The sequence below is a fragment of the Neopelma chrysocephalum genome, unplaced genomic scaffold (assembly GCF_003984885.1).
Source record: "Neopelma chrysocephalum unplaced genomic scaffold, ASM398488v2 Primary Assembly neopelma1_88, whole genome shotgun sequence".
NCBI classification, from domain to species: Eukaryota; Metazoa; Chordata; class Aves; order Passeriformes; family Pipridae; genus Neopelma; species Neopelma chrysocephalum.
This window is the reverse complement of record NW_020897750.1, coordinates 3751972-3765126: the sequence shown is the minus strand read 5'-3', so window position 1 is coordinate 3765126 and position 13155 is coordinate 3751972. Positions and strand designations below refer to the sequence as shown.

Sequence of the window (13155 nt, the reverse complement as noted above, 5' to 3'; positions counted from 1 at the left end):
CTGTCTCACAGGCCCTTACAATATTGGCATGACATAGAAGCCATTAGCAGCTCACAAGCTTACTCCATGGCAGGTTCCTGGTACTCTTAAACATTTTGCAGAAATGTAAATGGGACAGAAATAGTAAGGGAAGAAAGGACTGACAGATTTTGGATTGGGATAAGAACTTGTACATTTAAAAAAACCCTAGCTCCCATTATCATAGAAGGTAACTTAATATTTTTTTCCATATTGGTGTTTTCAGGATAACTATAAAATTATGTCTTCTGCCCCTATTCAGTATTCCCTATAATATATATTGTGCTTATAAGTCATTGCTAGTCAAGAGAAGACCTTTCTGTTCAAAACCCAATTTTAGAGTTATAAATATGGTCTTGATCCTCCAGCTGGAAAATATACTTGGTTTTAATGTTTTTACCAATGTGCTTCCCTTTAACATTCATGGCAGACAATGAATTTTTCTTCGTTGATCCTGACATAAAGCTAAGTAAAGTAGCTCCAGAAGGATGGAAAGAAGAACCAAAGAAAAAGAACAAGCCTCCTGTCAACTTCACTCTGTTTTTTCGCATAAAGTTTTTTGTGGATGATGTCAGTCTGATACAGTGAGTGTATGAAATTTTTTTTTTAAGCCCCTTGAGCCCTAAATTTATGGACAGAAACTGGCTATTAATCAAATACTGGAAATTTGCTATAACAGGAAGAGTGCCAAAGATAGTGTGAGGGGTTTTTTCATGGTTTCTGTTTTATTTTCCTGTCCTAGGCATACGCTGACCTGTCACCAGTATTACCTACAGCTGCGAAAGGACATCCTAGAAGACAGGATGCACTGTGATGATGAGACAGCCTTGTTATTAGCATCCCTAGCTCTCCAAGCTGAGTATGGAGATTACCAGGCAGAGGTACATCATCCATTTCACCTTTGAAACTGTGATCTTGCTGCTTAATTAAAGGACTGCCACACCTGCTTCACAGCTCTGTGCTGGACTGGAAGCTCAGCTGATGTGCTGTTGGCAGGTTTTGCTGTGAGCAAGTGTTCTTTCGGTCTAACACAGGTTGTTGCAGACTTCAGTTTAACATCTGGGTGTTGAACCCCTTCTTTTCAGTGGAAGTAGAGTCAGGCTTGAATATGAAGAAACTGATGTGAAGTTAAGCTCTGGGTCAGGGTTGAGATTCTGATTCCCTCCCATTACTCAGAATCATTTGATCCTATGATTTGTAATGTACAATTCGTTGTCAAAATGAATGTTTATGCTTCATTTGTGCTCATAGGGTAGTATATGGAGGTGCCATCACAAAAATGTTTCCTGTTGTAGGTGCATGGCATGTCGTATTTCAGACTAGAACACTATGTCCCCGCGAGAGTGATGGAGAAACTAGATCTGTCCTACATCAAGGAGGAGCTGCCAAAATTACATAGTGCTTACGTGGGTGCATCTGAAAAAGAGACTGAGTTAGAATTTCTGAAGGTAAGTGGGCAGCAATTTGCTTCCTTCATCTGTAACTTAAGAATTTCCTGTTTAGAATATGGGTGCATGGATAGCCAAAGCCCAGGAAAACAGCTCAGGGTCTGAGTAATGCTGAAAGGAAGAAAGCTGAAAAGATTTTTTTTTTTGCAAAAGACACATCATAACAAGCAAAAAATAAATGGTAACAGATGGGAAGTTCTCTCACTTTTTTTCAATCAGTAGTCTTCATGTTTTAGCTCATGCTAGCTACATGCAACTATTTATTCTTGTGTTAATTCTAAAGGAAGCTGTGTTTATGAGGCAGCACAACCTGCATTCCCCATATCTTTAGTGCTTTCTTTAGAGGAGAAAAAAATATTTAAGTTATGAAAACTTTTCTTACAGATAGTACTGTTCATGGAAGCATAACCAAGGAGAATTTCTTGTGTAGGTACAGTGTAAGGTGATAGGAAAACTATTATCACAGATACTTTTGGGTTTTTCTAAAAGGACCTTTGAGAAATCTAATTGTAGTGTTTGCTGCTGTTGCTTTTGAGATAATAATTAGGTTCTACCTTGATACAATGACTGCAAATGAGTTGGAGGGTGAAGGTTTGCTGCTGAAACACCAAATAACCACTACTTTGAAATTCCACAGTCGCTCTGTACTTCCACGGTCTCTTTGAGTACACGAAGAGACACTTGGCTGACTTGGCCCCTTCTAAGCCTGTTCATCATTTCACAGAAGTGTTCTTGTAACTTAACCATAGGAAACAAGAATAGGGGACTTGATCCTAGCTAAACCCAGCCTGACTGGGGGTGGAGTGGGGGAGCAGTTAGATTCCCTCCTTTGATTTCATTACATCAGTCCCTTACACCAGTACTGAAGAGACAACAGAAATGAATGCCTGGGAGTGCAAAGTGAGTGAAACTGCATCTTTTGGTAGTTAGGATACCTTAATGTGATCACAGAATTGCAATGTTAATTTAGTTCTGTGTTTTAAAAATGTGTCAATAACAAGTGCATCTGGCTAGTTACAGTTTCTTGATAACAGTTGATTTACTAAAATCTACATATATATACATACACGAAAATATTTTTAGAGAAGTATAATATTTATACCGAGGAATGAAAACTTGTATTGGCCTTAACTTCATACTCACAGAAGTTTCATTGCATTGATCTCTACAGTTGTGTCAGAGGCTTACAGAATATGGGGTTCACCTTCATCATGTGTTGCCTGAGAAGAGATCCCAAACAGGTATCCTTCTGGGAGTGTGCTGCAAAGGAGTTGTTATTTTTGAAGTTCACAATGGTGCCCGTACACCCGTACTACGCTTCCCATGGAGAGAGACAAAGAAAATATCCTTTAGTGTAAGTTGACCTCTTTTCCTCTCTCTCTGTCTACACATCTCTATTTGTGTCTCCCTTTACTGTGAGCCTTGTGTTGGTTATTTTTGCAAATTTGGCTGCCGTTCTAACAGCCTAATCAGACTCCATTTTGTGTGGCTGTTGTATTATGGGATTGAAATGGGAGTTTTGATGTTTTAGAGATTTTTTTTCTTTCTATTAGCTTGCATTCCATGCTGCTGAGATTCCAGCCTCAGAAGAGAGTTTAGCACCTGTGTTTTGGCAAATCTGTATTGATGTGAAATGTGGCTTCCTTACCTTCTAAGGAAAGAGCTATTACAAGGGTAGATCAAGGGCTACTCTAAGCCTGGGGAGAAGCTTTGCCCCTTTACTGCATTTCTGGGCGATCTACCCATGCTGCTGTGTGGGGCATGGATGGTGAAGGAGCACCAAACTGAGAGTCCTGCTTTAGGGGACTGGGTACTGGAAAAACCCAGTACTCAGTAAGAGTTATACCTGTGTTGCTTTTAAGTTGTTATATTTCCAAGAGTAGTTAAGTTAAATGATAACAGATAACGGAGGCTGACACTTGATCTGGACAATACCAGCCAACTTCAGTGGGTGCATCATAATCTGGTGATCATGTGTCAGTTTTTAATGAGGCATTGAGCTTCAAATGCTTACCTTTATATAGGTATTGAAAACAGTACTTGCAATTCTGCCTGATACCTTATTGAAAAGCTACAACATGTTTCAGCATGTTTCATATGATTTTAACTAGAATTGAGAAACAAGTTTAAAAATTACTAAAAAGATAAATTCGTGACCTGGAACATTAACTGATAGATTTCATAATTAGATGAGCATCTAGTTATCTTTCTCTTGAGTGGCAGCACCCCATGTGACTTCTTCAGGAGCTTTTGAAAACCCCATCCTGCAAGATGTAATAGTGCTGGTTGTCACTACTCAGGACCAACAGTAACAGAGACGGATTAAATAATAATAAAGCACCATCTCAGCTAGCCCAGAAGTCGCTTTAAAGAGATACTTCGTAAATCTCAAATTACTTTCGACTCTTATTTTAACAGAAATATCTCCCATCAGTGCATCATTTGCTTCAGGAAAGTTCGAGTGCTGTAACTGTGCACAAGCAAATACAAAATTGTGTGTAGGCTAAAAGAAATAATTGTTTTCAACCTTTTTCTTTCTCCGTTGTATAGAAGAAGAAAATAACTTTGCAGAACACATCAGATGGTATCAAGCATGCCTTTCAGACTGACAATAGTAAGACTTGCCAGTACCTTTTGCATCTCTGCTCTTCCCAGCATAAGTTCCAGCTACAGATGAGAACCAGGCAGAGCAACCAAGACACTCAGGACATTGGTAAGGACTGTGATACTGTGTTGGTCTTTAATAGCAATCTATATGCATTTTTGTAAGGGGAAAAGCTGAACTTAACTTCAGTAATTCTGAGTGCCACATATGTGTAGCTCTACATTTGGAGGGTTTATACTATAGAGAGACTCCACTAGCTAAGTTTGTTCAGATTTTGTTTAGGGGGAGTTGGGAAAGGAATTGGGAGAACACAACAAAGCTGGCACAGTAGCTCCTCTAAACTAAAAGGAATCTACAAATAGCTCACTAATAGTACTTTCCCCTTTGATTAATGGCCTTTTTTTTCAGAAATAACTTCAAGATATTTCAATAAAAGGACTTTTACCTTTTGCTTAATGTGAAAGGAATTGGTTTGATGGTGTGGAATTATGGATATAATGGTGTGATCATGGGAGGACAGATAAAATTGGGAGCATTATATGATGCTGCATCTCTAAGCTGTGGGTATAGCTGTCTTTATTCCACATAATGTTTCGTGGACATACTAAGGAACAACATTGGTACTATGTCCTTTGTAATTGCCACTTCCTTCATCATTTGTGAGTATAATAGGAAATGTAAAGACATTCTTTTTAGATAGAAAATATTAATTGGAGAATGTAATCATTGAAAAAAAAACCCCTGTACTAATTTCTTTGCTGTTTGGAGCAGAGCTCACTTGGCTGGCTGGCCTTCAGCATGGTCTGGAAGTACTGTTTTGGTCAGTCTGTCTGCTCATTCTTTCTTTGTTCCCTGTTTTTATCTGTCTGCATTCCAGTTGCTGTTAATCCAGACTTCCACCAGTATAGCTGGGATGGAGTTTGACCCCATTGCTGCAGATATTACCATCTCTAATAATAAAAAAAAAAAGGGAAAAGAGGTGGGTGTGGGAAAAGGCATGTGGCAACTATGCAACCTTTTTTCTGTTCTGTTGGGCTCAGCCAACTTCAGGCCGAGAAATAGATCAAGTGACTTAAAGTCTTTGTACCATTCTCTAATTTAGTTTTTGCTTATCCTAAATTGCAGAGAAAAACCATATACGAAAGGCTTTCTTGGCTAGGCAAACTTGGTTGCTCTTAACAGATGGAGTATGTTATGCTGTGGGAGTCTGGAAAACAATAGTTTGCCTCTGTGCAGTGCAGATCACCTGGAATTCAGAAGTCTCAAATTCCACCAATCATTCATAATCAGAAGCAAAAAAGTCAGCATTATGGTTAATTCCATTACACTGGTTATTAAAAGTAAAAACAACTAAACCAAAAAATTTGCTTTTGTCATAACTTTACTGATCTAAGTTGGTTAGTCATGTTTCTCTTTCCTGCATATGTATGTGCATATAGCAATAGAGTTACTGGAATAATATCTTAAAAAACTGAAAGTACGAGAAAACAGTGATGAAGCAGCTGGTCAAAATATTGTATTAATTATAAGTACTCCTTTTCTTTTGTTAGAGCAGTGAAATCCCAGGCAGTACTTGGGAAGCATTATTTGTAGCCTGTAGAAACATCAAGTGTTTTATTTTTATTTTTTTTTACAGAGCCTTTAATATATCAGTAAAAGCTGGTGGTTGGAAGCACTAAGCAAAACAGTAGAGAAAAGGGCAGCTGACAATATTATTAACCAAAAGCTGATCACCACAGAAGTGTATGTTTTGAAGGTTCCTTACTTAAGGACTAATTCTGGATTAACAGCACAGTGAACACGAACATATGCCTTGCAGTGTTCATGAGTAGCAGAGTACAGAAGATAATTGTTCTTTGAAAGATTATTTAGAAATACAGTATTGCAGTGTATTGCAAGACTCACTCTGATTTCAGTCAATGAATGGGAAAAATATTTTGAGACAAGGAGCAAGGCCTGGCATGCATAATGACAGTGAACAAATTTTCCTGGAATATAACTGAGGATGGAAGCATAAGGCCTTTATAGCCCCTGTGAGGTATTTGCTCACATTGTTGCACAATATCTTCAGTGACCTGGGGGGAAACCATTTTAGTACATGTAAATATAATAAAAAGACTTAGACCTGGAAAATAGAAGGAAAATGCCTCTTGAATAATCTTTCTGCATGAATAGAAGGAGATGAGACACAAGTTAAAAAAAAAAAAAGAAAAAAATACTAGTAGTTTTATGGTATATAATACATAAGATAAGCTACAGCATGAGGAATGGTGGTTTCCTTTTTGCATAGCTTCTGTGGCCATACAGTGAACAGAACCAAGCACTGAGTTTTAAGATGAGTGTTTGGGTTCCAGAAAGGGCATATGGAAAACCACAAAAATGTAGTAAGGGTTTAGTCAACCTTATGGAGAATTAGTTTTGAGCACATGAGAATTTTCAGTTATGGGGTTGGCAAAAGGTGTGAAAGTATTCATCTGAAATCCATAGAAATTCAGTTTGATGTTTGCAGAGGGTAAATACAATGTTAAGAGAAGAGATATTCTAATATTTTATTAAGGTAGTCTTCCCCAGGATGGGAACACAGCAAGAGCAGGTGTTATTGATGCTTTCTGTCAGAGTCGGGAAACTGGGATTTGTGGATTTCTGGTCTGATTGGGGAAAATCATTCTTCTGTACCTCATTTAGTCTGGTGGCTGTGGCTAGAGGAGGTGTTTGGTGTGGATAAGAAAGTGGCAGTTGTGTACTAATTCACCTTTAAAAAGGAGAAAAGCATACCTTCCACAACTAAATCTGCTCTATCTGTATGCCTGTTACTGTTACTAGTTACTGTTGAATTAATTCCTGCCCTAGGTATAGGAGGAAGGAATGTCTTTTGGAATGGCAGGGCTAGGATTGCATTGGCCAAATACGCTCCTTCCTAAATGCCAGAGTATTTACCATTAAAGCTAATGGATGATGTGTACCAAAAGTAGTATTTTCCTTTTAAGTTACAGTGCAGCTTCCTAGAGCAGCTTATTTCAGAAATGTTTGTACGGTTTAAAGAAAATACTGGTTAATCCTAAATCAGAAATATGTATGCAGCTGGGGATTGCCTTTCCTCAGACTTCCTTGTGAACTGATTCCAAGACATCAGTGAAGTTTATGAAGGGTTCAGTAGGCCTGGTTTCCTTTAAAGTGTCTAACCAGCCAACAAGTTGCCACAACTTATCAAGTTTCTGTGTGAGAGCCAAGCCACAGGAACTTAGCTGCTAGCCTTAGGAGGCAGTTAGGATAATAGAAATGAGCCCTGCTTAGCTTTGCTCTGAATTAAGATGGGGGTTAGACTAAGTTGTCTTGCATTCGTTTTCAGCTAAGAACATCCACCCAGACAGTTCCCACGACTCAGCTGACAGTAATTTAATTACAGTCCAAAACCTGTCTCTCTCTGCTGCTTAAGGGAATCGTTGTTAATGTGTCAAAAAGTCTGGCAAACCCCAGTCAACACTTTCTGTTCTGTGCTAGAAGGCTTAGGATGTTTCTGGCAGGGAGGTCCCCAAGTGCACCTGAGTGAAGTGATGCTCTTTAACCAGGCAGAGATGCTGCCAAGCCCCCATGACCTTGCAGCTGTACTGTAAATGTGCAGGGACTCGTGAAGAAAACTAAGCAATGAATAGATGGAAGTTTGGTAGGATGTGATACTGTGGAGATGGGGGAGCCCTATTTGTTCAAATTCTGGAGAAGGCTTGTATGAGGAGGTTAAAGGAAGTGTAGTCTTCCAGGTCACTTGGCCTGAGGGTGTTATTTGTTTTGCAGAAAGAGATCATGTGCCTGTGTATAAAGCACAGCAGTTTAACAGGGAATGTGAGTCTTCATGCTAATAAAGGGATAAATATTCTGCTATTCTGTGTTTTTGGACTTTGGTATAGTAGACAATCAGGTTAGTGTAGTGTCATGAACTCCAAACTTTGCTTCCTGAGCAAACTACATGGTGGGTGTTTATATGTGTCTGATCACGATACGTACTTCTAAGCATCTAGGAAATATGTGTTTTGTGTTGGTTGTTTTAAAAGCATGCTTTACACAAGGAGGTCACACTAGCTCTACTGAATAACTTAAATTGTTTGAGGTTTATTTTTGTGGGTTTTTTTTTTTAATTTCCACAGAGAGGGCTTCATTTAGGAGCCTAAACCTTCATGCAGACTCTGTCAAAGGTTTCAACATGGGACGAGCCATCAGTACTGGCAGCCTGGCCAGCAGCACCTTGAACCGCCTCGCCGTTCGACCCCTGTCTGTTCAAGCAGAGATTCTGAAGAGACTGTCCTGCTCTGAGCTCTCACTCTTCCAGCCACTTCCTGGCTCTTCAAGGGACAAGAATGAGAAGAGTCCATGGGAGGAAAGGCCCAGAGTTATGAGCAAGTCGTTTCACGATCTGAGTCAGAGTCACATCTCTGTCTACCCCCCAAAGAAAAATATTATTACTGCTTTGGACTCTTCCCCTAAAAAAATAGAAGATATAATGGGAAGAGTATTTCAGCAAATGCCAAAATTTGATACTGGATCAGCAGCGGGAGCACTAAAACCGAGCAAGTAAGAGTCTCTCTGACCACCCTGCAGTATCTTTGTGTACAGTCAATGTACATTTTGCATCAGTTTTGATTTATTATTCATACCATTATTTTATTACATTGATCCTTCCCTCTCCCAACTTCCTCTTCCCTCTGTCTGGTTCCCCTTCTCTCCTTCTCCCCTTTAAGTTCAAAATCTCATGCAGGTTTAAGTAGAAGCCCTGAAAGAAAGAAAAATGAATCAGACTCATCATCCATTGAAGATACCGGTCAAGCCTATGTTGTAGGTCAGCATGCAAAAAATGATATTACTGTATTTACTAACTAACCTCTAAAATTGCTTTGGGTGTAATGCTTTGATATATTTATTAACCAATGGTAATATTTTGATTTGAAAATGGGAACAGAGTATCACATGTTAAAGCAATCCAGGCATATTGCCTGTTGTTCCTGTGTAATTGTTGCAGTGAATCAAAAAAATCCTCCTTTGGTCAACACCAGTCTGTACACAGGTGTGTAAAGTATTGGTACTTAATAGTAAATGCTGTTGCAGAAAACATCTTCCATTTTGGCACTTCAGGGTGCCATTTGGTTGTATGGATCTTTTAATAATTTGCTAGTCTTCACAGTCTGCTTGTCAAGCTTGAACATTATTAGTGTTCTCTGTGGAAAGGATGTAGGGAGTGAATTTTTTGGAAGTGACTCAGTTTAGCTATAAGCTGGATGTTGGCTAGTACCTCTGAGCAGTAAATGCACAGGGTTTTTTGGTTTGGTTTTTTTTGTTCAGATGTAATGAATTAGGTACAATTTTTTTTGCACTGCAGTGGGTGTTGCACAAAAACAGTTTTGTATTGAGGTAAGCCAGATGTACTTAGCTCGTTTTCTTGGCGAGGATTGGAGTGCACACAAGTAGTCTTACTAGGCAGTAAAAATGCAGAGTTCACATTAAAAAAAAGAAAAAAAGATTCAGAGCAGCTAAGTAGACTTAAAACTAACATGTTTCGTTATTGAACATTAATTTTTAATATCTGTGTGTCATCAGTTTCTGGTTCTAGAAGGATCCCTGTTATAACAATAGAAACTACAATGACTGAAATATTTGCAAGCTTATCTTGCTGTTCTGCTTTGCTGTAGTTACAGAACAGAAAAAGAGGAAAAAGGTTAGGTTTATGGGGGTGAGGGTCAGTATAAACAAACTCAAAAAAAAGAAAAAAAGCAAACAAAGCAGAGTGTAACATACCACATCTGCCCCCACTGTGTTTTAAACCAGAATTGACTTGGGAACTATGTTTTTTCAGTACTGAGAGCATAAACTGCTGAAGAGTGAGATGAGACATGCAGTTTCTGTAGTGACTGGTTACTCTTAGTTTTACAGTTAATGTTAGCATGTGCTTACCCATAATCTTCTGGGCAGCAGTTCTGATAAGGATATTAACTACATGTCAGAAAGTTCTGGTGAATCACACTGCCTGTGCTGGGGGACATGCATTCTTTGTGTGAGAAACTCATCAGATAAAACTTTAGCGTTCATAGGTTTGGAAAAGAGACTGCTTTCCTAAAAAGCTGGAATCACCTTACCTCATTTACTTTCATAACTTGGTATATTTATTATTTTATTCTCTTTAAAGTAGGGCCAGATTTACTTGGCATTGATCATTTCAAAGAAAATATGATTCTATATGCAAACTATTTTAAATAGAAATAGTTCAGGTTACTTGTTACTGCAGCAGCTTATTTGTTCCTTTACAAAATCTTACAGGACTCCTGTTGTGTTGGTTTATTGGGTTCAGCATATTCGTCCAATACTGTTCGAAAATTCAGTCTTTGATTTCATTGCTTCAAGTTCCATTAATTTTATATGAAGTTAATCATGGCTGTAAAGGCCAAACCTCTGTCCTTCCTTTAATTCATTGCCTTTGCATGAGCTACCATCTATCTGAACCTTGAACTACAACCAAAGTACATGAGTGATTTGGATTTGCCAATACAAAACTAGTTTTATGTTTATTCATTTTTAAAATAAGTAATCTGGTATTGTGAACGAGCCCATCTGTACTGTGTAAGTCTGTAATACTTCTTAGCAGTTTCTGTATTTAAAAAAAATTTGATAACAGCATCTAATATGTCCATTCATGTCACAGGTGTTAGCATGAATACTTCAGAAAATCTTCTGTCATCAGCAACGTTGAAAGAGAGCGGTAAGTGGATAAGTGATATGCCTGTAGAATTAAGTCAGTCAGTTTGTTTGTCACTTGTAAAATGCTTCATTGTTCCACATGTTGTTTCTTCTTTTACCAATGTGTTTGCCTCCTCCCAGCCTGAGCAGGGCACATAAACACAGATCTAAACACTTTGCTGAACTGAGAATAATAAATTTGAAGATTCTAGGACTCAGTTGTGTTGTCACTCCATGAGACTATGTCAGGTGCTTTTCTTAGGAGTAATAAAAGATTTTAACTGCTGAAGGTGGGAGCAAGTTATAAGGGTGGTAGAGGTTTTTTTCTATATTTGGACATGACTTAAAAGATGAAAGTTGGACCCACAAGATCAAAACAGCTTTTCAGGTTATCAGAGAAGTAATCTTTTCTAATGGAAAAGAACTTCAAGGCAAACCTGAAGGGAAGTGTTCAGCTAGTGTCTGATCACAAAATGTTGCCTTTACAGTTGACTCTCTGCAAACAACACAGAACAGAGTTGCCACACCAGAGAGAGAGATCACTTTGGTCAACTTGAAAAAGGATGAAAAATTGGGCTTAGGTAAGTGGCTTTAAAATTGTTGTTGATGTGTATTTCTTGAAGCCAAAAAACCAAAATAAAGCTTTCTGGTCTGTATTTAAGTATTTATTGTAGGACTGAGGAAAGCAGTGCAGACAGTAGCTGGATTTTGAAGGCATTTAACATGCTGAAGCCTGGACTTTTTTGATAGTTCTTGCTGATGATTTATTGAGTGATGTTAAGCAAATTTGTTTCTCAGTTTTTCCATATTGTAAATGTAGGATAATACTTATATTGTGAACTAGTCATCCTAAAAGTTAACCTTTAAAGTTTATCTCTGTGTTCAATATTGAATTTTGTCTATGTAGACACCTCACAGCTGTGACAGCTGAACAACAACAAAAAAAGACATAATAAAACCATAGTGAGCTAATTGTGGAGTGTTTTTCTTACTCCTATAATATCAGATGGAACACTAATTTGAGGTTTAAGGAGCCTGGGAGATGAGACATTTGCATTCCATTCCTTCCTCTACCACTGAGGTTTTTTTCATAAACCCGTATAATTTTTCCCTGTATGAGTAATGAAAAATTTGGTGTCAGTACTGTGCTTTAGGAAGGCTCTCTAAGGTATCCTTAAGGACATTGTTCTGTCTGTCATTCAAAATAGGACTGTAGTGTAAATTTGAAGAGGAGAAAAAGGCCTACAAGACAGTAATACTTAGTGTTTACACTGCACTGTAACTTAAGAGTTGACCAAAAAGGAAAGAAATTTAGAAGAAATGCACTGTTTCTCTTCTTTCTTCCTCATGCAATTTGTGGTACTTTGCTGTTTTAGCTGGAATAGAGAAGACCTGATTTTTTCTTTTTTTCATCTTGAACTTCCTTCCCAGGTTTACCTGGTAGAATGAGCAGAAATAGATTAGAAGCCTCAAAAGAAAACAGGGAGTTGAAAAACTCAGATCTTAAGACCAGGGTCAAACATTTACGTGAAATATCTAGCAGGGGAGAAAACCAGAAATTTTTAAGTAATAAAAAATAAATTTCATCTGGTCAGCGAATGTGCATTTCATATCATCTGTTTGTACGTGTATCTCTTGCCAGAGTTGTCTTCTGTAGCCTTTGCTGGAGTGTCCTGGGCAGCCAGGGAGACAAAGTCTGAATCAGTTGCTCAAAACAGAGTATGCAATAAAGCTTAATCAAAAAGCTTTGCTGTTTATTTTTGTGTAGACTTAAATTTGAGATGCATTGTTTTATTTTACTTTACATGTAGTAGAATGACTAAGTTTTTGTCTGCTCCGAAATATGGACTTGTATTGTTTTAAGCTACACTGTGATAACTGACATTTTGGCCTTCTTTGGACCTTTTTTTGTAGGCTTTCAAATAGTCGGTGGAGAGAAGACAGGGAAACTTGATCTGGGAATTTTTATTCATTCCGTTATTCCTGGAGGGCCAGCTGATTTGGAAGGATCTCTAAAACCAGGTGAATAGTGTAAATAGCAAGAGGTGTATACATGTAGGAGAAGGCCAAACCAATTCCACTATGGCTGTGGGTGTCACAATCCCTTATAATGTTGACCTTCAGTTACCTTCCATATAACTTCTGAAAAACTAGTGATACCTCTTTGTTAAACTATAAAAAACCAAAAATCATTCAAATGTAAGTAAAAATGATAAAGCTTGAAGTAACAGAAAATTAAACTTACATATAAAGATAAAGGCTTTATTTTCTATTGTCTCTGCTACAGATGCTTTATAATTCAAAATTTTTAAAACTCAATATTCATACTTTGATTTTGGAAAAAGTGAATGTAACAATATACTA

General features: G+C 38.0%; 1 protein-coding gene across 5 annotated transcripts in view; it reads left to right on the top strand.

Moving 5' to 3' along the window:
* Positions 1–13155, top strand: part of PTPN13 (protein tyrosine phosphatase, non-receptor type 13) — a 117840-nt gene that overhangs the window by 78131 nt on the left and 26554 nt on the right. For all 5 annotated transcript variants that reach the window (XM_027692787.1, XM_027692788.1, XM_027692786.1 and 2 more), the window contains 10 exons: positions 449–602; positions 761–899; positions 1314–1466; positions 2638–2820; positions 4017–4179; positions 8214–8637; positions 8805–8902; positions 10757–10813; positions 11280–11372; positions 12706–12813. In XM_027692787.1, the coding sequence (XP_027548588.1) occupies positions 449–602; positions 761–899; positions 1314–1466; positions 2638–2820; positions 4017–4179; positions 8214–8637; positions 8805–8902; positions 10757–10813; positions 11280–11372; positions 12706–12813 (1572 nt within the window). The remainder of the gene's footprint in view (positions 1–448; positions 603–760; positions 900–1313; positions 1467–2637; positions 2821–4016; positions 4180–8213; positions 8638–8804; positions 8903–10756; positions 10814–11279; positions 11373–12705; positions 12814–13155) is intronic.